At 40.1% G+C, this 27,281-nt stretch overlaps 1 protein-coding gene across 8 annotated transcripts in view; it reads left to right on the plus strand.

Annotated features, from left to right (window-relative positions):
• Window positions 1-11,824, plus strand: part of gabra1 (gamma-aminobutyric acid type A receptor subunit alpha1) — a 32,949-nt gene extending 21,125 nt beyond the window's left edge. For all 8 annotated transcript variants that reach the window (XM_084372720.1, XM_084372718.1, XM_084372716.1 and 5 more), the window contains exons 9-10: window positions 7,072-7,274; window positions 8,457-11,824. In XM_084372720.1, the coding sequence (XP_084228846.1) occupies window positions 7,072-7,274; window positions 8,457-8,777 (524 nt within the window). In that variant the 3' untranslated portion in view covers window positions 8,778-11,824. The remainder of the gene's footprint in view (window positions 1-7,071; window positions 7,275-8,456) is intronic.
• Window positions 11,825-27,281: the final 15,457 nt, after the last annotated feature.

The following is a 27,281-nucleotide window of genomic DNA, read 5'->3' on the forward strand; positions in this document are numbered from 1 at the left end:
CAGTGCTCAGAAGATTAGCTTGCTTCCTTCTCTCCTCTTTAGGAGCGATTGGCTGTGTATTTATTGGTTCTCCCATGATGCTGTTTAATGTATCAGCTCGTTAAGGAATAACTCCGTGTGTGTGTGCGTGGGTGTGTGTGTGTCTCCACAGGGTGAGTGTGTTTATGCGTCGACGCGTGTGTTTGTTCGCTATACGTGCGCATGCTGCTTGTGCGCCAGCGGGAGCTCATAAATTCATGATTACGAGCTGACAACATTGTAGGCAGTTGTGCTATGTATGGTGTGTGTGTGTGTGTGTGTGTGTGTGTGTGTGTGTGTGTGTGTGTGTTTGTGTGTGTGGCACAGTTCCCACAGCTGTGGTGCTGGCACAGCCATTTAACTAGCCTGTCAATCAACGTGTCAATTTATTGCTTCATTTATGTAAATGGGGGGTGACGTAGTGACGCTAAAGGTAGTGTGTTTCTGAGTCAGCCCCCCCTGAGGCTTCAGTTATTGATAAGGCATGAATAAATGAGTAGGCGCTGCGCAGTGGTGAGGTTGATAGACACCCGACAAAGACAGCTTCGCTCCTGGGACTGTTTGAGGGAATATCGAATGTTGTTTGACAACTCCCTACACAACCATCACGTTCATTCATCAGCAGTCTATACAAGTGTTACAACAGTGGTGCCCTCACTAATTCATTAGTTTAAGATCCAGCTGATCATGGAAATGTTTGTGTAAGCGGAAATTTACTCAATTGCGACTAGGGATACCAATAGTCGGCTGCCTTAACAATCGATTATCGGTTTATCATTAATAATGTATGAATCATGTTGGATGTGCTTCCATTGGGAAACTGTTTTAACCACTGACTATGTTTGATGCAAGATAAGATCAGAGTCGGTTACATTAGTAAAAGAGAAAAAAAGAACAGATAAACACCAAGTTACTTGAACGGTAAACTAAATAATACAAAATAATGTCTAGATAATAATAGAGCTCCTGTCAACAACTGGCCCAACACATTCCAATCCATATTGAGGCTACTAAGTGAAATATAATTATCAGTTTGTATAGTACTTTGAAATTAAAAATTAAATTCTATTCTAATTCTGGTTTCTAATAAAATATATTTTGTCATACCAGTATTTTGTATTGTATTTTGATTTGTTTGATAAGCAAGTATTTGGAAATGAAAATGGAAACAAAGTTTGAGCATATACGTTTGATACAATTGTAAAAATGTTGATATGATAGGTAGGATACATAGAAATGTAACAAAACATAAAGGTTTAACATATCCATTTATTCTGGTGAATCGGTTGTGCATGCCCAACCCTCTGTCTCCGTGTAAGCCCGCTGACTTCAGTGCTATTAAAGTATCCAAATGTCAGAGATTCGGTTGATGCTGGAGAGAAAATAACAGCTTCGACAAGGCTTCCTTAAAGGTTTTAGCATAAAATAGCGTTTGCATCGCTGTGTGACAAGTATGGTCTGCACTGTCCTTGTGCAGGTGCTATTAAAGGGTTTGTAAAACAGTTCATTAACGGCAACTTTATTGCGAGGCCCGTTTTAGCGCTCCACCTGGATGCAGCGTTTAAATCACACACAAACGACTACGCACTCTGTGAGCGAACCGGCTTGCCGCTCCACAGTGTACTTTTGACCTCGTCCCACATTTTGATTGTCATGTTTGATTGGCTGCCTACTCAGTCAAACATTGTCGGAGGCGCTTTTCTGCCCAGAACCAGAGAGCTTAAGAGTAGAAGGAGAGAGAGAGAGAGAGAGAGAGAGAGAGCACAGCCATTTTCCTGAGGGCTCACTCTGCCCCACAGAGATTTGAGATCTGTGGCTTGGCTCTGATCCAATGGCTGAGCAGTAGATTTTACTCACCGGTTTGAGATTGGTCAGATTAGCCGAAGCCTGTCATTCAAGGGTTGTCAGTCAAGCGCTGAAGTTGGAACCAGGAGAGCAAACAACAAATTGTCAGAAAGATCGATAATAATATTAAAACAGTGACTTTGCACCTTTTGCTGAATAAATTGTTTGACCTTAAGGGACAAACAAAGTTGAGCTCAACGAGCATATTCATTTATTTTGAGCCATGCCTCAAGCAATTTATTTTCCACTCTGCCGTCGAGCACCGAGAGTCTCTCAGACCGATTACCCTGATAGACATTAAATCAAAATTCTTTAAGCTTTACCTTGCTGTGTCAGAAACCTATTAACCAAGTGGGCATTATCTGCCCCACATTCTCCAAAAAATGCACATTTTGAACTGTTTGCCTTCATCTAGTCGTATCAAACTTTTCCTTGCCTGAGGCAGCCGCGATAGCCTTCCCACCTGGGAATAGTCTGCCTCACCTCGTCATTCATCAACTTAAATCTCTAATTTAGTTTCCCCAAAATTGCACCATCTTTTAATATCTTGACATGTTTGTCCCGCCGTGTGTGTGTGTGTTCATTTGAAAATGAGTCTGCAAACAGAGGCAAAAACCTCGTGAGAAGATATGTATCATATAAATCAAGCGTCGGTGCTTGTGCACACTGAGCGAAATTGAGTGGAAGGGACTCTCAAGAATTGAGTTACACCACTATTAATCCAGTTAGAACTTTCCAGATCAGTGACTTTGTTCATTAACAGCCTTCAAAGCCTCAAGTCTATTAGTTGCAACATGTCAAATGGAGTCATTTAAATCCAGCTCTGGAGTCATGTTCTAATGAATCAACTTGGTAGTCCTCTAAATTATTCCTAAGTAGACCTAAACACCAAACAGCCACGGAGGAAAAAGCCGTAAATGCATACCTGGTCACCTTGTCGTCACACGCATGCGAACCAAAGCCTAATGATAGTCATATTCATGCATCCTTTCAAATTTCAACGCTGAATGTTTCTCTCCATTCTTTCTCTTTCTCTCTTGTGGTATTAAGACGTTGGAGGAGTTGGAAGACTTGTTTCCATGACAACAGAGCTTGTCAAACACAGTAAAATGTATATGAATCCAAACATCGGGCCGCTTTCGCGAGGCCTTGTGTAATACCCAGTGGGGCTGCCTTCATCCGCCCCCGCAAAAATTAACTGATTTACTGGCAAACACAGTACCTGACAGATTGACAGCACTCTGCTGCCACCCATCTTTCCCTCTTACCTTCCCTCACCTGCCCCCATCCCTTCCTACTGCAGTATCTCAAAGTGTGCATATAGGCCCTTCATTCTCCTCCTACACATGTATTCAGGTTATCTAGTGGTTCCCCTTTGAACACATACTCTTTTTCCCTCACTCCATCGGAACAGAGGCAGTGGATGTGAGGTGCGGCGCTTTTTCGTGCCCCGGCACCTGCTGAGGCCATAAGTTCACAGCTCCTTTCCTCCGTGACTGCTGGCAAAATCACTTCTCACTGGCTGATCTCCAATGGAGAATATTTCTGGCAGCCACATCATAAGTAGTGACACCTTGATGTAACAGTCCACTGGAAATCTCAGCACACTGTTCTCTCTGCAGCCAAATTACACCTCCGTGTGATGCCCCGTATGTGTCGATTCTACAGCTTACATTCGTACGTACCAATCTGCAGCAGCAGTTTATAGGCCACTCTCTCCTTATCCCTCTACCCCCTCAGTTGCCTCTCGTGTAGAGAAAATGCTGGTGTTCTCCTCCGGCTAACAGGCACTGTATGTGAAATATGGATCAAGGAAAAATATGAGGATTAAAACTACAAAAAGCATACTGTACTGCCCTTTAGCTGGCGACATCAATTTTAGCTGGCGTAGCATCATTTACATTAGCCCGCATTAGCAAAATTAACATGCGCTAGCTCCATGTGGCTGAATGTTATCAATAACACCGTTTTACTGTGTTAAGCAGCACATAAAATCTAGGAAAAATGACCAAATCAACTAAATCTGAGCAAGTCAACATTATCTGGCAAGAAAAACACTCCTAGTACTCCTGCCTAGTAGAAGACGAAATAAAAGGAAGTGTTTATAGTGACCTAAATGTTAACCATCACCATCTACATCCTGCTAAATTTTGCCTAAACAAATGAACAAAAATGTCAAGTTTTAAATGCTTTTAAGCTTTTAGAAATCAGCTGTGTGCGAACATAATTCTGAGCTGCAGATGGAAGTGAATGAAAATCTGGTATGAATACATGACGAAGCATCACTTAATATTTCCATATCTCTCGCTGCCATACATCCCCGTAACAATACATCAACAAAACCATTCAATGCCCTACTTAGCAGTGGGTGCAGTGCAGGGCATGGTCAAGTGCAGATTTTATGACATCACATAGCTGTATTAATACACTTACTGTAGCATTAAAAATGGCTTTTGTGCTTTATATCGCACATCTTTATGCGTCCTTAAGTTGAATTGGAGTCGAATATTCTCATGTGAAAGTGCAAGTGTGATGATCAGGCACATGCTACTCCTGATTGTCCCTGTATAATGTAAATAACAAATTATCTATGAGGGACATTTGATTAAAGGACGTGCAAACAAAAGCTTAGAAACAAATTTCAACAATAAATGGTATCAGAGTAAATAACTTTCACCTTCTTATTTAGTATTCTCTTTGGAGCCATAATGACCAACAGAAACGTGTGACCACGCTCCCTGTGTACCTACGCTGCACATCCAGTAAATCTATCAGAGGTGTCTTGTTCAGTTATGACTGGTGACCAATCATTTATTTGGCTCTGACTAATGAGAGCATAATAATCATCCTTTATGCTTCATGTCACAGCACCAAGTCAGTGATGCCAAAAGCATGCGAAAAGAGAGTGGGAGGATGAGGAATCTGTGATTCATCACTTAACACTTCATCTGAGGCGAGGAGGAAGAACAAGGAGAATTCATGATTCTGAAGGGAGCCAGGAACACTGTAGGACACATGTAATAACGATGCACCAGCTGCTTTTGCAGCTCCGAGGTGGTGGACATGCTAACAAGAACACCACAGAGCAGTGGTTTTCAAATTGGATTGTATCGGGGGTCCCCGGGTAGAGGAGGGATATAATATTTTTACTGCTATTATGATGTTTGGAAGTCGGAAACACAAGGAAACAAATGGGTTTGGTCGTTTTGATTGATTGTCGTCTCGAGTATTTACCTCCGCAAAGGATGTTATGTTTTCATTAGTTGGTTTGTCAGCAGGATAACACAAAAACTACTTAACAGATTTCTACGAAACTTGGATGGAGGATGGGTCTCATCCCAGAATAGACCCCAATAACTTTAAGTGTGGATCTGGATAAGGGGAAGGATCCATTACAATTTTGAAATAGGCCATTTTATTTATATTTCCATTCATTTCTCAGGGAATAATGTATGGATCTTGAGTTAAAAAATCAGGCGCATTCCAGTGGCTTGTATCTATGAGTGAGTACAAGAGTGAGTCACATCTGATCAGGCTTAATTAAATTAAAGGAGACTGTTTGGCCTTGGCGGAGGTATGTGCTCTACTCAGTGCCATTCTAGTTTGATCATTGTTTGACGATTGAGGACTGACTCATCTTCAAACCTCAAAATAAAAGAAATGCTCTGAGGGGATTTCCTACAACGAATTCATCCTAAATTGGGGGTCTGTGGTCTAATGTGCATCAATCGTGGGGTGTCAAGGACCCCCCCATTGATATAATCCAACACAAATGCTAACTTTAGTACACGTTTTTGATTCTGTAACAACGGAGTCGACTAATTTCAACAGACATGATCAACAAAGGCTTTATTAACATATTAATCTTTCTGTAGTGATGAAAGGTACTGCTAACACATTGAATAGTCCAGGTACCAGACGTTTGCTCAGCAATAAGGAAGCATTCCTTAGTTCAAAAACAGCTAGCAGAGCGTTGTAAGGAGCGGATGGACATATTCTGTTGATCTTTTTAACATGGGAGTGTGTCTGTTGGAGGTATCGTGTACATGTGTGTCTTTACATAAACATCTCCCTCCACATGTGTGGGAGGGTCGTCTCTGCATATTTTATAATTCCTGCGCTAGCCAGCTGTTCTCCGGCTCCCTTCATGATGTCGAATCGGCGGATTGTTTGCTGCTCGGGCTGATGTTATTTGGTGTGTAAACATCTGCAGTAGCCTGTTCTGTGATGAGCACTGCATCGTTAGATATGCTCTGACCCAGTTCCACTCCCCTCGCCATGCAGCGTCTCATCTTAGCGTTCAGTAGCTGCCGTCGTGTGGTTGACATGCACCGTCTAGCATGATGCAGTTTGCTCAAAAACGTGCTCCAAATGCATGAACCGATGCTATTTCATTGTTCATTTTTTGCGCATTGGTGTGCAGGTCAAATTTAGAAGCCTATTCTGCCTGCTATTAGTCAGCAGCCGTTTCTCCGAGGCCAACAGCATCTTGCAGCTGCATCTGTGGAAATCTCATCCTTTCGGAGTCTATTAAAAGCACAAGCTGCAAGACTGTATCAGCTGCTCACATAGATTAATGCGAAAGAACTGCTTGCTCGTTTGATTTAAGGAAGAGAAAACTTGCCCTGCAAAGCCCCTGCATGATGGTACCTTAAGAGTGTTTCGTTTTAGTTATCATATAGAATTTACTGGTATCAGATTATATAAACAGTGAATTTAAAGTAATGCAACAACATTACTGTGCTGGAAATGTCTGATTTCAAACAAACTATTGAAGGTGGTTGTTTCCAGGTGCTTATTTTATAGTCTTTCATTCTTCATAGTTGAGATAATGTACCAACTACAGCTGCAACGATTAGTCGATCGAGTCGATGGAAACAAAATGATGATCGACGATTCTGATAATCCATCTATCCTCTCAAGCAGAAATGTCAAACATTTCCTGGTTCCAGCTTCTTTAATGTAAGAATGTGCTGTTTTTTTCATTCATGATAGTAAAAGAAAAAGCCTCTTTTACTGTTTTTTGACTTTTTGTGGACTAAATGATTAACCATGAGAGAAATCAGCAGATTAATCAAAAGTGAATCATCATACTTCACAGATGATCTTTTCATACATTTATACAAAAGTGAGACACGACAGCAAATGATTTATCTGAGATTTGACCAGATTTCACATGTTATCTCGTCTGTGTATCCCCCCCTGCAGGAGTGACCACTGTCCTGACCATGACCACACTCAGTATCAGCGCCAGGAACTCTCTCCCTAAAGTGGCCTATGCCACAGCTATGGACTGGTTCATTGCTGTCTGCTATGCCTTCGTCTTCTCGGCTCTCATTGAGTTTGCCACAGTCAACTACTTCACCAAGAGGGGCTACGCCTGGGACGGAAAAAGTGTGGTGCCAGAGAAGGTATTTGAAGCCCTTATTTTTACACTGCTTGTACTCCGAATATATACACACCATAATGTGGTTTGTTTGGTGACGATACGGCACATGACTGCTTTTCTTATCCCAATTTCTTCAGCTGCAGCGTCAGTGTCTTCCTTTGTTTTTACCAGAACAAAATTTAAAAGGCTTCTTGGCAAAAATGAGGGTAATCCATGTATCAAGGAAAGGAAAGACACATGACAAGCCCAGACACCAGTTTACAGTACAGTAAAATATACTGGTGTTTCAAGCAGTCATTCACCAGGACTGTTAGCACTTAACCGTTGAGGGAGCGAGGCCAGGCAGGGAACATGTATTTGTTGTCGCCACCTCATCTCATAGAAAATGCAATTTGAGTAACATGACATGAACATTAATAGTTTAGTGTTCATCTTGTGCTTTCTGCTCCACTTGTCTCGGTGCTGCAGTTAGCGGCGTCGTACTCTGTAATCTCCCAGCTGTTTTTGAAAGAAGAAAAAAAAAGGGAAGGAAAAAGAGCCAGAACATAAATTGTTGAGTTGAATGCTTTTATTTGGAAATGTGTAGATATGAGGGATTAATATCTCCGACCTTATAATAGCTTTATAATGATAACTTTATTTATATAGCTCCTTTGAAAACCTAAGTTACACAGTGCTCTGCAATAAAAACAGGCAAACGCAATAAACCTCAGAACTTAAAGGTGCAATATGTCAAAACTCTTAACTCAAAGCACATTTTTTTAATGTTCTCAAACACAATTATTACATATTGCACCTTTAAGATAACAATAAGTATCATCAGTTATGAAAAAAACATACAGTCAGAGTTTTAAAAAGAGATGTTAAGGAGGACACTGAGTTTGGATTTCCACAGCTGGGGGGGGCACAGCGCCAGAGGATCTCAAGCGGCGGTCAGGCTTATGGGGAATTAGCGAATCACAGATATAGACAGCCATTCGAGACCTTAAAAACAAGCAGCAAGATCTTAAAATCAATTCTTAAACTCACAGATAACCAGTTTAGGTCGGCAAGGATATTTGTAACGTGGTCGCTTTTCTTTGTACGGTATCTGTTAAAAGCCTGGCAGCAGCACAGCCAGTGATTGTACAAAAAGAAATAAAAATGCATCTTTAAAGAAATCTGAAATATATCCTCTTTTGCTTCCCCCTTCAAACAAAATCAGCAAAAGAAGAAGAAGGAGTCCCTCCTCAAGAAGAACAACACCACAGCCTACCCAGCTGCCACTGCTACAGCCTTCGCTCCAAACATTGCCAGGGACCCTGGATTGGCCACAATTGCCAAAAGCGCCCCACCACCCCCAACTGAGCCCAAGGAGGAGCCAAAGCCCAAGCCTCCAGAGGCCAAGAAGACCTTTAACAGTGTGAGCAAGATAGACAGGATTGCCAGAATAGCCTTCCCTCTGCTCTTTGGAACCTTTAACTTGGTCTACTGGGCGACCTACTTGAATAAGAAGCCCAAATTGCAGGGGATGAATCCACACTAATCCATGTTTCATTCCTTTTAAATTATAACTGTAATATTTTATTATTTTATTTATTTATTTTTGTTCTCATTTTCTTTCTTATTCCTCCTAAAAAACAGGTGTTTATTTTCAGACAAACATGGTGTCCATGCTGGTTTGAATTCCCAGTCGTTGCATTGCTTCTATGTTTACCTAAAGTTTGAAGATTTTGAAAAAACAAAATAGAGAAAAAAAGAACGATTACGATACAGACTCTTGAAAGGGTGTTGTTCAGGTATCGGATGATGCTACTAAGAAAATGCTACTATAAATATATAGCCAAGAGAATGCTATTCTACAACTGCACATAGCCCAAACTTGTTGAGGGGCTTTTGTTTCTATGTTTGTTTTCTTATTTTTTAATGTATTTTTTTCTATTTGATTTAAACATGGAATCACTGTAAAAGGCACTTGTGTATATGCATGGGCAGGGCATCTTATTATTTATGTTTTCTTTCTTCAAAGTACACATCAGCATTGACTGATAGCTTAGTTTATTTGATATCAGCAGCAAAATGCTACGCTCAGTCTCTGTCAAAATATCTTCAATTCTCTGTAGATGTTTTATGAGATTATTTATGTCATTCTTTAAAAATATGTTAGGGTTTCTGCAATAGCAATAAAACATGTCTCAGTGGACACACCATTTATTTAGGGGAAAAAAAGACAAAAATTCAGTCATCTCTGTGCTCAGCATCGAAAATATTTAATTTCCTTTTACAGCGTTGTAAATATTATCAAGTGTTAGAGATGTCAATATTATGTTTAAGCTTTGCAAAGTGTAACTAAAGGGTATGTTTATTGAATACATGGAAAAGTAAACTTTTTAAATTTAATTTATTTTTGTTTCTGTTTTATGATACTTTCTACAAAAAGAGTATATACTGGTCGATTTCACGCTTAAGTGACTGTTTTCTCTCCAAGTTAGTGTTCCATTCAAAGCTGCTTTCACACTGAAGTAAAATATTATTCAACTGTGTGTTTGTGTACACACTGACGGCAACAACAGCAACAACAACATCAACGGTGTAAACTGAGATTGGCTAGTTATGAGCAAGAATGTAAAAAAAAAAAAGAAAAGAAAATCATCTCGAATCCTGGAGTGCATTTTACATTTAGAATTAAAACACTCGTTATTTACATTATTTTTTTGTTTGTTTTATTTATGGTGGGGGCCTCAGTGGCCAAAAAAAATGCCATTTCTGGCAAAGTACAGTTAGCATCGCTTCAAGAGGGGCGGGGCACATTGAGAAGGAGGAGAAGTGCCTTTTCCATTTTCAGAGTCGAAGCTGCGATGGCGACCGCTTTGTTGATCGATGGCGCGTCTGTATTTTCCATCCCACTGTGTCCCGTCCCACCCCCCGACCCTGTTTGCCATAGTCCCCATCTCCTTTCAGTTGAAAATTGAGACGTAACACTCAGAAAGTACCAGCTACACTGCCTTCAGTATCACATGCCCGTTTGGACTCATTTGTTGCTGCTTGTCGGTGAGCAACAGCGAGAGACAGGGACAGAGACAGAAAGAGACAAAAGGAGAGAGGAAGGAGACGTTGAGTTGAAGTGGCACTGTAATCTTGCTTTAGCCGGTGCTGTGTTTCGCACAGAGGACTTGTCTTGTAGTTCTACGATAGTGACGAAGATGAATATATTTTTGTAGCATGATGTCAATCCCTCTTCCGAGAAAAACCAACAGAAAAACTAACGCAAATGTGAAAAGAATGCTTGTTTTGTCTTCAACATTGCTTGCTCTTTTTTTTTTTTCTTTTAATTTATAAAAAAAAAAATATATATATATATATATACAAACTTTAAGGAAATGCTTCTTCTCTGATGTGGCACGTTTAGGTTTCCGAACAGTCCATTTTTAAATTATGTTAATGTAGCAATATTAATTAGCAAGGGCTTTTCTTAGGACCTGAACCTGACACTCAGTCTGGGGGTGATATCCATTGTAGCTTTACATCGACCCCTCTTCTACTTGTAGTTTCATCTGTACACTGCACATGGACATCTAGGATCTATTTAGATTTGGTCTAGAACGACAGGCATTGCACTGTGTGTCCATCTTGGGTTCTGAAGCCTCCGGCTCCCCACTCTAATCTTGTTTCTCAAAATCTCCACATTTCTTGTCGGGGAGTGGGTGTTCTTTGTATTGCATTATGGGTTCTGGGTGTGCTTTTCTTGAACTTGTTTTACAGGGCACTGAACAGGCCAAAAGGCATGTAAGAACCCTGCAGAATTCTCGGTGTGTTTGTGCGCTGGGGTGAAGAGATCATGCTATCGCCAGAGGGAAACGAAAAAGGAGATTGGTGGTTGTTGCTATTGTTATTATTTGCATTATCATTATGACCAATACTGAACCTATCCCCTAATGGCAGACGACGTCTTTGCAAGCATATGCAAGCGGTCTACTGTTAACAGCCACTTAACCTACAAGCAGAGGGTCAAGGAACTGCAAAGTTCAGGGTGAAGAGTTGTATAAAGATATTGAATTCTAAACTATTGTATGTATGTTTATTATCATGAAGAAAAAATATATATACATATGTAAAATACATAATGCATACAGTATTTGATTCTATTAATGAAGATATTAGCTAAGATGATGATGAATATTGTTTGTATTATCAACCTATTGTTATGCATTTTGCACATTTAGAAGAACAATAACATTACATTTATGTAGTCAGCTTCGTGCTATGCAAGGACAGCTTTGAACCACATCATTGACCTCCTCTCCCCGACCATTGTGTTTCAGATTTACAAGCTATTATTAAAAAAAAAAAGGAAAAAAAAAAAAAGCTTAGCTTTTGTATCAGCTGCGCACCCATTAGCTTTTTTTTTTTTCTTTCAGCCATGGCTATACAGGGTGACATCAAAGAGAACAGTGGATTATCACTTCTGTTTGCGCTTTGGATTTGTCGTTGGTTGGAGGGAAAATGGCTTTTATTGTTGATTGCACTTTTTCTCCAGAGAAATGCAATAAAGTGATTGAGCTAAAAAAAAAAAAAAAAAAAACAGGAGCAAAACTGTAACAAGATCACCTCGTTAATAATATTTCTGTTCATTTCTCGAGCTTGTTTGTCATTACTAAAATGGAGGCAGACGAAAAATGTTATTTTGCTAAACGGATCATTTTGTTTATCTTTTGAGTTTCCGAAAAAGCTCAATGATATTACAGGCAGCGCCAGAGAGTTTTGACTTTGAGCAAAAGTGAATTTTGTACACTTCTCTGTCGGGAATATCTTTGCTAAGCCCCTATCTTGTACTCCACGCAGGATCAAACAAATGCTATTGACCTTGTACAAATATTTTTGAGCCAGGTCTGGTTTTGCTACATTTTAATGCTCCAGAGAGAGAATGTGAAATATGAGGCACAGTGCAATCATGAGCTTCCAACTTTTACCGTCACACTCATATGCAGAGCATACATGTAAATATCACATTTGTAGGCACGTCGGTCATTTCTTTCATTACGTTCGATGCAAGGTCCATTGCAGTTCTCAGCAGCACTTGCTTTTCAACATTGAGTCTTTGGTTATTCCTAGATACCTACTGGAGTTTTTTCTTGTATTTTTATCAAAGCAAAATATGTTCTGATTTTCACTGAAATGTAAAAAAAAAAAACTAATTTTCTAAAGCACAAAAGTTGATTAGGGTACGGGAAATTAGAGCGAGACTGTATACATATGGACATCAGCAAACACACTCTTTCAAAAACGCACACCAACACGCATACTCACACACAGTACACAGGAATGTGTTGGTTGTTCAATGATACGGACAAAAGGGTTCTGATGGATGTAGATGATATGGTGAACCTTCTGTAAATGTTTTCTTTTGTTTCTTTTGGTTATGATATGGCCCTGTAGAATCTGATTCTCTGCATTAGTCTTTAAATAAAAAGAAAACAAATGAAAGTCGTGGTTACACCTCTGTCCTTGTGCTATGGATCACCAGACAAAGACACGTAGATCTCTATCCAGGCAGAAAATAAGCTTTTTTGTGCACCATATGTTTTTAAAGATGTGTCACTTTGAGAATGTGTGTCACTTTTGTAACTTTCTGTGTACATTTTAAAAAAGAGCTTTGTTGAAAACTTTTCACTGGATAGATGAAGGAATACAAAATAAACAGAAGGCAAAATATATGTATTTGTATATCTATAAGTCAGTCGCTGCATTTACACAAAACAGTGGTTCCATTGGGGAAAGGAAGAACTGATAAACTGATAAATCAGAATTAAACTGCCCAATGTAAAGTTCTGTTTATTTTCGTTGTTGTTTTTTTTATTTGTTAGTTTTTCATGGCTCTTGGGATGACAGCGTCTGTCGGTCAGCTGGTCAATAGTAATAGTGGTCGATAGTTTCCACGAAACTTTGGACAGATATTTGGTTCCAAGACGATGAATCATCCGACCGTGGGGATCCCTGACTTTTAGCAGGTCAGCGTTTTCACTATAAAATACTGTAACACCGATAGCTATATTACCACAAGGTTGTCCAAACATCCAAGGTTCCCAGATCAGAAACTTTTCCTCTAGCACCACCAACAGGTGAAGGTTCACTCAAAATATTTCAACATCTACTTCTACTAAAACTTTAATTTGTTCAATACTTTAGTTTGTCAACAAAATACATACATTACTGACATTCCCCTCAGTCTCTGCTGTATTTTTTGTGTATTACCAATTAGCAAATGTTAGCATGCTAACTTGCTTAACTAAAATGGCGAACATGGTAAACTTTGCAGCATGTCAGCATGCTTATGTTAGCATTTGGCTGAAAGCACTGCTGTGCGAAAATACAGCCACACAGAGTCGTTAGCGTATACATCCAACTAACTACACAACCAACAACTTTTCCGACCTTATATTAACTGTGAAATATGTAAGAGTTGGCCACCTGTCCGATTCATACTCAAAACAAACAGCGGGCAGCATATCACAAGAGTAACTGCTAACTGCTGCTAACTGTAGCCACCGTTAGCTCAGTTAGCTGTGCAGCTAGCGGTCAAGACTGGGAGCTCAGAGAACCAGAGGAGTGCTAACACTGCTGGCACAGGAGCTTTGGACCCAGACATGCCAGGTCCAGCCGGTTAGCATGCTAACTTCAATAGATATCTCTGCAAAACAAATCACAGGCGTCATCATTTCAAAATTGTTATTTCCTCACATTCTGTTGATAATTTGAGTTAATTTTTTTAATGTTTTCAACTAAAATTCCACCTTTAAGGACATCATTGTGCATCAGAGTATTTTGCTGTATAATCAGTCACACTCAAATAAGTCACCTCCCTTTGATGTGATTTATTCTCCTAACTAAATACATGTATGGTTCCACTTTTATGCTCAGCGTTCCAGAGATTAGTATTCAGGCCAACATTGTCGCAAGGCCTCTGCAAGGCTTTATTCCTCTTGATATTCTGCCATTCAGTTTGGACGTCACAAAGCATCCATAAAAGCCGCGTAAAAGCTAGTACTGTTATTATTAGTGAAAGTATATTAGTGGCAGTAGTTGTAATCAAAGTAATAAACTGATGCCTGGCTTCAAGCCAAAACCACAAAAAGGCAGCCCGACCGTCTCTCAGCTGAATTCTGTATTTTGTCCCTCATTGCTTTTCGCCTCACTTGTCTTACCCTGCTGCCTCTGCGCTCGAGCCTCCACCTCGTCCCCATCTTCTCCCACCCTGCCATGAGATTTCAGGTGCAGGGGAACGTGTGCTTCTTCCTTAAAAGCATGTGAGCTGCCAAGCCCTGAGACTGTTATGTAATAAAGCTGCTTCTCGCTGGCAGAAGAGCAAAGAGAAGAGGCTTTTTCTCTTTCTCTCTGCCTGGTTCTCCTCCTCCTCCCTCTCTCTCTGTCTGTCACTTTTTCCCTCATAGGCACAGATTTCTTCTTTTTTTTTTTTTTTAGAGGGGTGGGGACATGTCCCACTCTGTCTTATGCACAGGATGAATCGTACTCCAATTGTTTCTGCCTCAAATGGTCTGCGTTTTTTAGACGCGCATTTGAATTCACAAAAGCATTGTGTGGATGGCTATTGTCACAAGTAAAAAAAAAAAACCTCCTTTCTCTTTGAGGAAAAAAACAGTCCATTTCCTCGTCTCCTTGGTTTCCCTCGGATCTCCATTTAGAGGGGGATTTTACAGTCTGTCCACAAATCGTCTTTTTGCAGGAACAAATGTGAATTCAACCAGTCTCTAAATTATAAGAGATTGCAATTCAGTCGAAATGAAAGCTAATTTAGTAAAATTCTCACCAGGGATCATCCTTCTTTACACAACCATTTTGCTCTGGCTCTCAGGTGCCATTGAAATCTATTGTAACTGCTGTGAATCAAAGATGGATAGAGTTAATGACTCTCAAACTTTTCAGAACCTTGTTTCAGTGAGTATTTAAAGGAATGGTTTATGGCGGGGTATTTTTTGAACACTGACATTTTCATAATGATCAAAATCAAATATAAATATGTTCCATCTTACCTGTGGTGCTTTTTATCCATCAACAGTAATGTATCATTCGAGACATCATGACCTAGTTACCTAAGATAATCCACAGACCTTGTCGTAAGCAGTTTCGTGTCGGAATTAATTTCTTTCTACCACCCACCAATCACCGCACAGAAGGAAACGCACGTCTTGAGCTTGTGACAGTGCACGATGCAAACATTTAACCAAGTCCTCCGAAGCTGAGCTGTAACATCAGCTAGCTTAGTTTGCTAGCCACTTGTCTGTGAGAGGTTGCCCACTTCTCTCTGCGTGGTGATACAGAAGGAAAATAGTTCCTCCATGAATCTGCTCACACCAGCGTCTCTGAATTATCGTGAGTAACCAGGTCATGACTTCTGGAAAGTGACATTGCTGTTGCGTTTTTCAAATGTGTTTAAGTCACTTCTAGATCCATTACATTCGAGAGAAGGCAGACATCACCATGGACGATATCTCCAACAATAGGCAACTCACAGCTAAACAACCTAGACGGACAGCATTAAAAGGCAGTTGGCCACCCAACTCACAAGTGCCCACCCACTCATCGCGAGTGCCCCCCTTCGTCTATTGAGTTGCATATACATAATATTCTTCTTTGTAATGAGCACTGCGTGGATAATATGCTTCAATCTGATATTTAACATGAAGGTACCCTATAAATAAAGTAAATAATAATGAATAAACAATGAAAATAGGGAATGCATAGCCAGCCAGCCAATTCTGACTGCCTTTTGGTGGCCATCCTCAGATTTTCAGTGGCCCTATAAAAATCTGGGCGCACCCCTGAATATGCTTTTTCGGGTGAACTGTCCCTTTAACTGAATCTTGTTAATGAAGACAGAAAAATATTGGCTGTATTTAGCCCACTAATGCACTCTCAGTATTACATCAAGACTGTGAGATTTTGCATTTCTCAAACCTCACACTCTCCCAGGGGGGTGATGGAGGCTCCGGATCAGTCTCACACAGCGCCAATGTACCTTTGTCCAATTCTCCAGACTCTAAATTCTCAAGAAGTAGCCACGACAGGGACTAACATCTCCTGAGATTTCTATTAGTTCTCTCCCCGCTTGCTCATTTTTCTGTCCCTTTGCTTCACTCTCTTCCATTGCCCGCTGTCTTTCCCCAATTATCCTCTGGAAGACTCCATAGATTACTTGGCCAGGTATCAGGATCTGTGATTTGTTTTTCTCCTTCAGTTGAAATGAATAAATGAATACGTAAACAGCAAGGAAAACGCAATTGGAGTGGAAGATAATTACTTTACGTTCTGCACCTACTGAAAGTAAATGCATCTGTTATAGAGGGTTTGTGCCCAAGGAAGGCATTGTTTTTATTTTGAACACTGTTTTTTCATCTGTGCATGTGCTGCGAATTTGTTTCTGTACAATAGAAAACTCCCCACGCCATAATAGTTTTTATTCCAGGGTGGTTGTTTTATAAAAATTCAAATCAGTCATTTATTTTCCCCAGCAGGGCTTAAGGAGTCAATATTGGATTGGACTCTTCAAGGCTGCCATTTCTATTGTGCGTTCCATCCACTGTGAAAAAGCTCTTCCTGAATAGGAGCTAGAATAAAATTTAAATGTCCAGTCCATAACAGCCAAATGTCAGGCAGTAATGTGAGAGTATTATGACACAAAGTGCCAACCTTTTTCATGGTGACTCAGTGAGACAGGCTGGTACAAGCACAAAGCCTGTGCAGTTTTTTTGCTGTGTCTGTTCATGTGCTGTAACTTTACTGAGATGAATATGGCAAAGTACATTAAAACCAAGTAGTGCACATAAACACACTGTATGGAACTTTTAACGGGTTGTGAAAACCGTCTCAAGAAAATACTGACAACTACATACGCAAATGAGACCATCAGCTGGAAGACTGGTTGTTTCCATGTAATTATTATAGTTAATGTCACCAGGTGAGATTTATTGAGCTGAATAGTCATAAAATTAAACTATTTTTTGTCAGCGAGTGCTGAGGATAAATTGCTCAGTCTCACAGCCTGAGGAAAGAAGCTGGTCTATCGTCTGGTGGTATGGTACGGTATGAAAACAAAGCTGACTTTGTTTCACCATCATCATATTACATTTATCACATATATGAATCCACAAGATTCATTACCTCATTGCCTCCAGCAAATGGTTGTATTTAAAAAGGAAAATTAGTATTACTGTGTATTGCATTTTTCTTCCACTGGCATCCAAAATAAATGGATCAGCTAGCCAGATCAAGATCATTATTACAGGGGGCTGCTATGCTCACTGTGTAGTTTGGGAGAAGAAATTCAAACTCAGAATTGTAATATTTACAATATTAATGAGGTAATAAAACAAACTGAATAAACAAGCTGTTCTCGGAGGAAAATAGAGTCCACAGAACACTGTCTGAAGCTAGAAAGGTGGCAGGGTCCGCCAAATATAAACAAAGTATGTTTAAAATTGTGTTGTTCTTTTAGGTCAGTTTGTTTATTTATTTTATTCAGTCATGAAAATGAAGAGAGTTTGTTTATTTGGTTTGTTTAAGCATAAATGATCAGTCAATGAAGATCTTTTCTTCCCCACAGTGCACCTTTAAGTAGAATTTTGAGTTACTTTACACAAGCCCTTTCTGTATATGCTATATTTACTTTCCCAAGTACAATGTCCTAATAATACTTCTATATCTTAACATGGCAGTAAATATTCGCAAAAGGACTTGATGGTAACATTAGCATGCATTTGCTCCAAACTCTCCTCTCAGCTATTATTTGGTCTCCAATATTTCTTGAGAGAAGACCTGAAAAGCTAAAGATGTTGATGCTCCACTACCAGTTTGTTCCTACCTTTGTCTGTTAAATGTATGTTGATGCAGGTAGTGTGCAATGCGTTGACTGTATAAAATAAGGCTGAAGCGTCCAGGTCTGAAAAGTGGAGCCAATGCAGAAGTACCTTAACCTGCTTTTTTTTTTTTTTTTAATGGCCAGCAGGGGGCAACTCTACTGGTCAATTTATGATTGAAAAATTGCTGCCACAATTTTATCTAACCCTTTTTATTTGCTTGCTGAGGTTGGAATTGGGGTTGATGAAACCGTGGAAGTGAACCACAGCAGTAAAATAAAAAACAAAACAATGTGCTGAAAGACACCAGACAAAAAGTTTAAAATGTGGGTTCCTTAATGATTGACTCCTTTCACTTTACAAACTTTTGTCCATATAAAAACAATGTTTGTTGAGTGTTTCTGTGTCTGAAGACCGTTAGTTCTCCAATATATTTTGTGCTTTAAATACTAGGTCATATGGCATCCAAATAAATGCATTTCTGCATCGCTTCAGTGAGAATAAATTGCCATCGCTGACTCTAATCCATGAGGAGAGCAAACTTTGACTGGCGTTGCTATAGAAATAACTGTACTTCCAGGAAAAGCAACAGTTCTATAATGTGAGAAGTGAAGTTATCACATCCATCAAACACTTCTGAATTGGCTCCCTGTGCTGTGTTTTTCTGTCCATGACGTTCAACCTCAAACTGAACTCCAGAACTATGCTTTGTTCATTTCAGCCAAATTGGACGACAGCGCAGATCCCCTTAGGGGCTCTGTCGCACTGCATGAGATTTCCACAAATTACCAAGACACAAAGCAGCCCCATATAACCAAGGCATCAACCTCAAATATGCTTAGATGCAAATACGACAAAAAAAGAAAGTCCCTCTTGGGGGTTGTTGCCATTTGCAGCCATAATATTGCAAAGAACACAGAAAATGACTTGCTAAACTTGTCCAGGCCAGCTCATGGAAGCAGAGCGAGACTTCAGCCCACGAGCTGTTCTTTCGCAATAAGGATAATGTTAGTCATATAACACGACATTTGCAGAGCCACCACACTGACAGGTTTATCTAAATGAGCAAGTCGTTAAGTCCTGTTTGAATGCACTTGAACACTGGGCATCAGCTAATGATGGCAGAAGCAGCCGAGGGCAAGACTCGTCAGTCCAGAGGAAAGACTGTGTGATGGTAAGAATAAGAATGGGGCACATTCTCTAGGCCATCATGATATCATCAGCATATTGTCTTTCCTCCCGCAGCTCTCATTAGATCGCAAACGTCTTCTTTTGATTCCTCCCTTTCACATTTAAATTTATTTTCCAGGACTACAGCGATGCTTATACCTCGTCTTTGCAGTTTTGAGTTTTTGTTTTTGTCCCCCTCTCCTTGTCTGTGTCTTGTTCTTCTGATGGTTTTGAAGTTGACATCTCGGGTCAGCCTGACCACTGAACTGCTGATCTTCCCCTCAACCATCCCATCAGATTTGACTGCCTACGATGTTTTGTTGCTCTCCAGGAGGTGTGAACTTGTGCCGAGATTGAAATGAGGTACGGCAGCAAAACAGCACGGGTAGCTAAAGGTGGAATGTGAGAACGGGAGCTGGATGGAAAGGGGTGGGAGGAGAGCAGGGTGCACAAGGGCACATAGGATGATAGATTAAGGGATAGGGGGGGATGAACAACAAGGATGAGTGAGGGTCTGGAGGCAGAAAAAGTCACAGCAGGATGAGGAAAAGAGAGGAGTATGACTGAATGGAAGGCAAAAGGGGAAAAAAACAAGGGTAATTACAGAGTAAAGTGAGGTAGAAGAAGTCGGGGGAAGCGGAAAGGAATATAGTGATATGGGAGGAGGCGGTAGATAGAAAAAGTAGTTCAGGAAGGAGAAAAAGACAATGAGTTGAGAGAAGGGCACATAAAAAGCCAAGGAACAATCAGAGGTTGGAGAACAGAGCACAGAATCATTTCATCAAACGTGATACTACAAACAGTGAAATAAAACAATCAAAGATGTTATTTTCAAAACAGATACATCACTTCATCAAGCATTCATATTTAAAAAAGAAAAAATATTATTAAAATGTGTTGCATCTTTCTTTCACTGGCACCCATAACAACTGGATGCTCTAGCCAGATCCAGATTACAGGAGAATGTAAAGAAATAACAGGTTTGACGTTATGTCAGAGACGTCTATGTATTGTGTTGAAGACATATCTACTGACGTTAGCATGCTACCCAGCTAGCCCCGGGCCTGAAAACGCTTTTTCTCCCAGCTGTCTATAGTTCTTATGCTAGTGGTGTAAATAGCAACACTCCCTTGATGAAAAATTAGCTAATAGGCTAAAAGTAGCAACGGTCATCAATGTAGAAACAGAAACAAGTTAGCAGCAGTTAGCAGCTACTCTGGTGATATGCTGCCTCTATTTCTTTTTGATTTCACACAAGTCATTTCATTTTGTGCTACATATCCTCTTTAAGCACATATGTACAGTACTAGTCTCTAATCAGTTGCCCATTTGACTGTTCTCCATGCTTTAAATCCGCCTGCATTCATAGCCCTCCCCTTAACTGTTTCCTCTCATCAGCCCTTTATTTTTTCAATGTTTGAATTACACATCTGCCTCTCCCAAATCTACATCCTCCTCTGCCGCCACCCCTAAAATATGTATGCTGGAATTTAATAAGACAAAAGCCGCTTTTGTCATTGGCAAAATTGCTTTCCCTATTCGTGGGATACACATTCAATTTGTCTGTAGGGTTGCCTTATATAATGGCAGTTACGTAACGTAATTAAAAGTTGCTGTTTTACCATCATTGGATTACATTCGTGTGCTTTCCACTTGCCAGCCAAGCATCCAGAATCAAGAGAGGTCTTAAGCTTGTTGCAATCCGCCGTTATATTTAATACCAGACAACAGAGGGGTAATTTGTTTGGCTTACATCACCAAATGCATCCTGTTTCATTAAATTGCAAGTGAGGGCTTTCATGTGGAATTAACTACTTTTCTCACTGCTTACAGACACACCACTTCAACTCCACCAGACACTCCAAGTGTCACAGACATATAGTAGTTCATTATAGAGCCATACGGAGCCCCTTTCTATTTTTGAACCCCTGCTAAAACACAATTAGCGTTGCCGTTATGAAATAACGGAACTCTAATAATTACATTTGAAAACTGTGCCGTTCAGAATCTTTCAGGTTGCACCGACTCTATCAGTGCACTCATTAAACTTCTATTTTCAGTGTACTTTCTCCTTTAGCACGGCAGCGAGGTGGTGCTTGTGCATTCAGTGACCGTATCTGCAGCCCACAATCCACTCTTTGTGGTAATACAACTGGATTTATGTGGAACAAATTCGACCCGTTAGCGGTTTTGAATTCCTTTATTCCAAACAATGGCCCTGGCTTCAGTTTTGCTGCAGTAAGCTAGTTGGCTACACAGTCAGTAAACACCGCCTAATTCTTGAAGGTCAAAGCATAAATACTCCAGGATTCAACGTGGACAATGTGTGCGTAGTTCAATGCGGGGCTATTGGGAACTAGTTTTTGTTTGGGAATTATTTTCCATACCGGGTATTATCAGAATGTGTGTGCTGTCAGCTGTCTCGTATTAATGTGCTCCAGTAAGTCTGTTTATTATTGACTCGATGCAGCAACAGCACTGCACCTGTCACACCCAGAAGGCCCGCCGAGCACACATACATTTGCCCGTAGATATGTATATAGCCGATGACTTGTAATAGATTTATAGCTTCACCTTGGCGAGATTTTGTATCTATGGTGAGTGTTGTCTGTGTGCGAGTGCATCCTCACACGTGCTTCGTGCGCAAAATGTGTGTGATTGTGCGTGGGCTTGTGTGCGTGTCCCGCCTGGAGCTGCGTTTCACTCCTATAAATCACTGTGTAAACCCACGTTTACCACGGTCAGTGCAAGCACCACCTGGTTACGGTTTGTCTTTGTCTTGTGCCCGGGTCAACCTGAGCACTGCTTCGCCCTTCAGGGGTTCAGAAGGGATCACTTGTGTTCATTCTTCTATTGTAATCTTTTTTTTTTTAGCCTCGCTCTTTCTTCTTCTCTGCCGTCTGTTCTCTTCCCTCCCAATTTTTTCTTCTCTCTCAAAGGCCTCCCGGATGTTCTTTGTCAAAACCAATAGTTTCCATGCATATCACTAACAAGCTCTGCAGTTCAAAAGGCTATGAGACTCACTTCTGCTCAGCTACACATTGCCATTCAATCATATCTTGTTACCATGACATGCCCCTTTAAAACCATCTATTCTGGGAGAAGAAATAGCCACTCAAAGGGCAAAAAGTTGTATCGAATTCAATCACAAGTGCACAACATGTCATTCTTCCTTCCCCATTTTCTTATTCCAAATAATTGCAGCTTGGACTTTCACAAGAGGTTTGCCCTGTTTTCACTGGGGATTACCCTGCAAAACTGACTTCCTGAGAGTATGACACAGTGCTGGCTGCAACCTTAATAAATGTATTGGCTTGTGCAGGTTACAAACTATGACTTCCTCTTGAGGCCGGTGCTTTTCTAGTCTCAAGAGCATAAATCAATAAAGAACTTAGAGGATAACACGGTGTGTGACAGAGGAAGCACAGTGTAGAACATTAATTGGATATACAGCTAAGATATGTGATGCTTTTGCAATGCAATTATGAGGGGAATCATAAGAAGGAGGACTTGTTTCTCCATTTCCATTCCTGTTGTCATATCTTCACGTAACGCCACTCGGTGTCACAACCCCTGTTCACCAACCTACGCCTGTTCAGAGACTTTTATCTTTAGATGTTTTGGTTTGGCTCTCAGTCCACTGCTCTGTGTATGGTAGGCAGCACATATTGCAGTGTGTTGAACCATAAATCAAGCCTTGATAGACTGCGCACACTGAATCGACACATATCTCACACCACCTCCCCAGGGATGCAGGGGATGCGGAAGCATCCATCAACAGTTAGCAGGTTAAATGCAAATACCGGGGAAGGCAAATGGATTCTGATCAGACTTGAAGCAAATCAAAACATACGGTGGTTCCTTCCAGGCCAGGTAACGGTGGTAACAAAAAAGATATTGTGTGCAGGGGAAATTTGCAGCTTGAACATAATCTGTAGGTTTAATACAAAGCAGATTTGTGCCTGACTCGGCTACTTAAAGACTCGACCTGACATGAGGAAAAAAAAAAGGGGGGTTTTTTTAACCAAAATTTTTTTTATTCTTTTTACTTATGCATCAAACATGAACCTATCAATTTTAACTTGTATAAAAAATGTAAATATTGCAATTGCATTTTATTTGAAAAACAACCCCAGATGACCCTATGTTCTGATGGGCTGCCCGATGCTCAGCCTTTTAGATAGCAGGTATGAATTTGTAATAAAAGAAGACGTTTCAGCTGTCAACCTGAGTTATAGCTGTGGTGTTTCAGTTTAAATGGAGTTGTTCAATTAAAACGAGTGAGTAACTGGACATCAACATTGTTTTATGCCAATTTTCTGTTAATTGAAAAGCTGGCAGATCATTCTCTTGTGACCGGTGAGTTGGGATACACATTTCTCTAAATGTATTATATAATAAGTGTAAGCTGTCAGCAGAAGGAGCCTTGTAATGGTTGTTGTTTGGCCTAAATGTAACAAATGTGTTTCATGAGTATTATGCAATTGTTTATGTGTGTGCCAGCTCAGCGTTTCAGTATGTTTTGACCATCAGGAATGATCTTAAGTTGTGTTAGCAGTTAGTCAGTGCAGCTATTAAGTCAGGCGCAATCCAGTTTGCCTGAGAGCCAAAACACAAGAACACAAAATACAACATTTGCTGTTATTTTTACCATTATTGTTTCTGTTTTATATTGTGTGTTATCTATCTATCTCACAAAACACAAAGACATTTCAGAAAACAACATTCACGAAACACATAATTTCACAAAACATTTCAAGCAACACATTTCAGAAAACACTAAAACATTTCATAAACACACAACAACATTTTACAAAACACATTTCACAAAACACAACAACATTTTACAAAACACAACATTTCAGAACACACAACAACATTTGCAAAAACCCAACGACATTTCAGAAAAACTACATTTCGGAAACACAACATTTCACAAAACACAACATCATTTTCGGAATGCACAGCAACAACATTTCTGAAATGTCTTTGTGTTTTGAGAAATTTAGTTGGGTTTTCTGAAACGTTGTTTTCTAAGATGTTGTTGTGTTTTGACCCTCAGAGCCGCCGTAGGATTGACTGCAATTGTGCTTTAAATCAGGAAAATTGGAAATGGTGTTAATGGTGTTACTGCGTTTTTCTTCCTTGTTCGCATTAGAATCCACACTTTCTGTATTTTACTTTTTCCTTTGAGATGTTTTAATTATAGTTATCACTTTTCTCTGCAGCTCCCCCAGCCGCAACTGTCTGATGCTGATACTGGTGTCAGCTGCGTAAAAACTCGACTTGCCAGTGCTGAAGGAGAGCGTGTAAATGGCATGTCGTTTTAATGGTCAACGACCTGAAATCACGACCTGCAATTTTCTTCAAGACTTGCGACTTTTTGCCCTCGAGGACTTGACCTCAAACACTCAAAAACAGCTCTGCTGTTAATAATGACATTTTACACTGACATTACACGCTTTATTTTACACTTACTTATCACAATGGGGAATCCAATTTAATGCAAATGAGAGAAATCATATTATCAGTGTGTAAATGGACTAATGTACAATATTCAGTTCTGTAATTGCGTTGGCACCAGACTTTGGTCTTTTGCAGTATTGTGCCACGTCATTGTTAATGCTTTTTTTTTTCACTCCTCTATCTATTTATTTTTTTATTTCCTCTTTTGTCAGCTCTCCTGGGCAATCGCTCTGTTTGAAGTTCTTCCGAAATTCTGAGAATCCAAAATGCAGTAGGGCCATGGAGGGAACGCTTGCAAAAGCATGTCACGCTGTCATAAAATACAGATGTACTACTGTTGTTTTTTGGGGGGTAATATTTGCTCAATACATGCGGGTGTGCCCGAGGCTGTCTCTCATAAAAAACCCTGCAGATTTCCTTCTCAAACACAAAATATCCTGTTGATTTGAAACCGTTGTGTTCTTCCTCTGTCATGTTCCGGCAAGAAGAGAAAAAAGGACGCCACCCATAACAAACTGACACACTACACACACACATAAACAGTCACCTTGAGGGCAACTAAATCCAATATCCAACATAATTGGATCTAGTGTATGATCGTGTGTATGGTTATCATAAACACTGGCATGTATTTAAAAAATCCTGGAGGAACACTTATTAAAATCACTTGTTGTTTATCTATAACCCCTCCACTCTCTCTCACACACACACACACACACACACACACACATACAAACACACACGCACACTGCTAATGCTGATGTAATTTGTTAATGTTGACATTTGTTCCACCCTCAGGCAATGCATTCTCCCTCTTCATCCACCCCTTATTGTTTCACATTGTGTCATCCGGCAGCCTGACCCCACCCACCATGTAAACAACAACAGCGAGATAGATAGATAGATAGATAGATAGATAGATAGATAGATAGATAGATAGATAGATAGAAAGGGATGTTAGACTAAGGGAGAGGGAAAGCTCAAGAGGATGAGAGGGTAAGATGCTGAAAGAATAATACAGGGTGAGTTAGGGAGAGACAGAGAGGGATGGAGAGAGAGCGCCTACATTATTCATCTGCTCATCTCACTGCAGTAGATCCAGCAGGGGGAGGTGTTGCAATATTTGGTCGGTCGCTGCCTGTCGGTTGCAAAAAAGGGCCGACTAAACACACAATCACATCCAGACTTACATATGAATACATGAAAACTTTCTCCCCGAACAGTGACACACAAAACTGAAACCAAACCGAGTCATTGGCAGTCCCTTGATATGGAATAGAGAGCTGATGTGTCTTTTTGTCTGTCCTCTCTCTCTCTGTCTCTCTCTTTATCATTCTATATACAGTACGTCCCTTTTCCTTTTTCTCTTCCTTCCCTCTTCTCGTGCTCGAGTCCGACTCGCTCTGCTGGAGGAGAGGTACGAAAAGAGCTGTTGAAAACCATGAAATGTCTCCCCTCACCTGGGAAGTTCTGACGTTTTGTGAGAGAAAGAGAGACAGAGAGTGGGAGAGAGAGAGAGAGAGAGAGACAGAGAGAGAGAGAGAGAGAGAGAGAGAGAGAGAGCAGAGTATTGGGTTGAGCACAGACTCAGAGACAGAGTCGTATCTCTCTGTCACACACAATGTGATTGTTGCATTCGGTAGGTGGTCATTATCAGTGTCAGTGTCACGCTGAATCTCCTCATTCGATTTCACGGGCTATCTAATGATGTGTGTGTGGACAAAGAGTGACAGAGTTGGGAACAATTTATAATAACCATCATTAATAAATGGTGAATCTATACTTAACTGACTAGTTAATAGTTATATCACTGTCACTTTTAACTAATAATGAAATGCTTTAGGGTCCATTTATTATTATTTATGAATAACTACCATGTAGCTCATCTGTAAACATTATTTGGATGTTACAATTACTCAATAAATGGTCTATATAAAATGTATTGTTTGTTAACAGTGAAAGAACTATCAAGTTTAATTAACTGTTTAATGTGACTGTGGTTTTGGGCTATATAAAAAAATTGATTTATTAAATAACTACGTTGGTCTGTAGCTCCACATCCTATAATCTACTACCCTATATATTTAGCCATTTTAAATTGACTTTTGATTTGGCGTTACAACATAGCACAACAATGATGGTTCTGGTTCCAGGCTGTAGCGTACTGGACTTTTAGATTTGACAGGTTGTGAAAAAGAGTTTGCAAATGTGATCAGTGCCGGATTAACCATTTAAAGGGCCCGAGGGCAAAAATGACTCCAGGGCCCCTTTTAAGCCCCTCATTTCTCTGCATTGTGCATATTTTAGTTAAAATATGTTGTGACTTTATTAAGCACAAATGTATTTAGGAATATACACCACATGACCAGAATATAACCTGATTAAATCTTTAAAACTATATTTCAACACAGAGCTTCTCGATGCCCAATTTTTGGGGCCAATGCTGTTACCGATATTAAGTAGTAAATATAATTCTATCAATATATTGGCCAGTTCACATACGTTTTTTGTAATGATACCTCAAATGTTGTTATGAAACACAC

Source organism: Pagrus pagrus (genome assembly GCF_965226575.1).
Source record: "Pagrus pagrus genome assembly, chromosome: 14".
NCBI classification, from domain to species: domain Eukaryota; kingdom Metazoa; phylum Chordata; class Actinopteri; order Spariformes; family Sparidae; genus Pagrus; species Pagrus pagrus.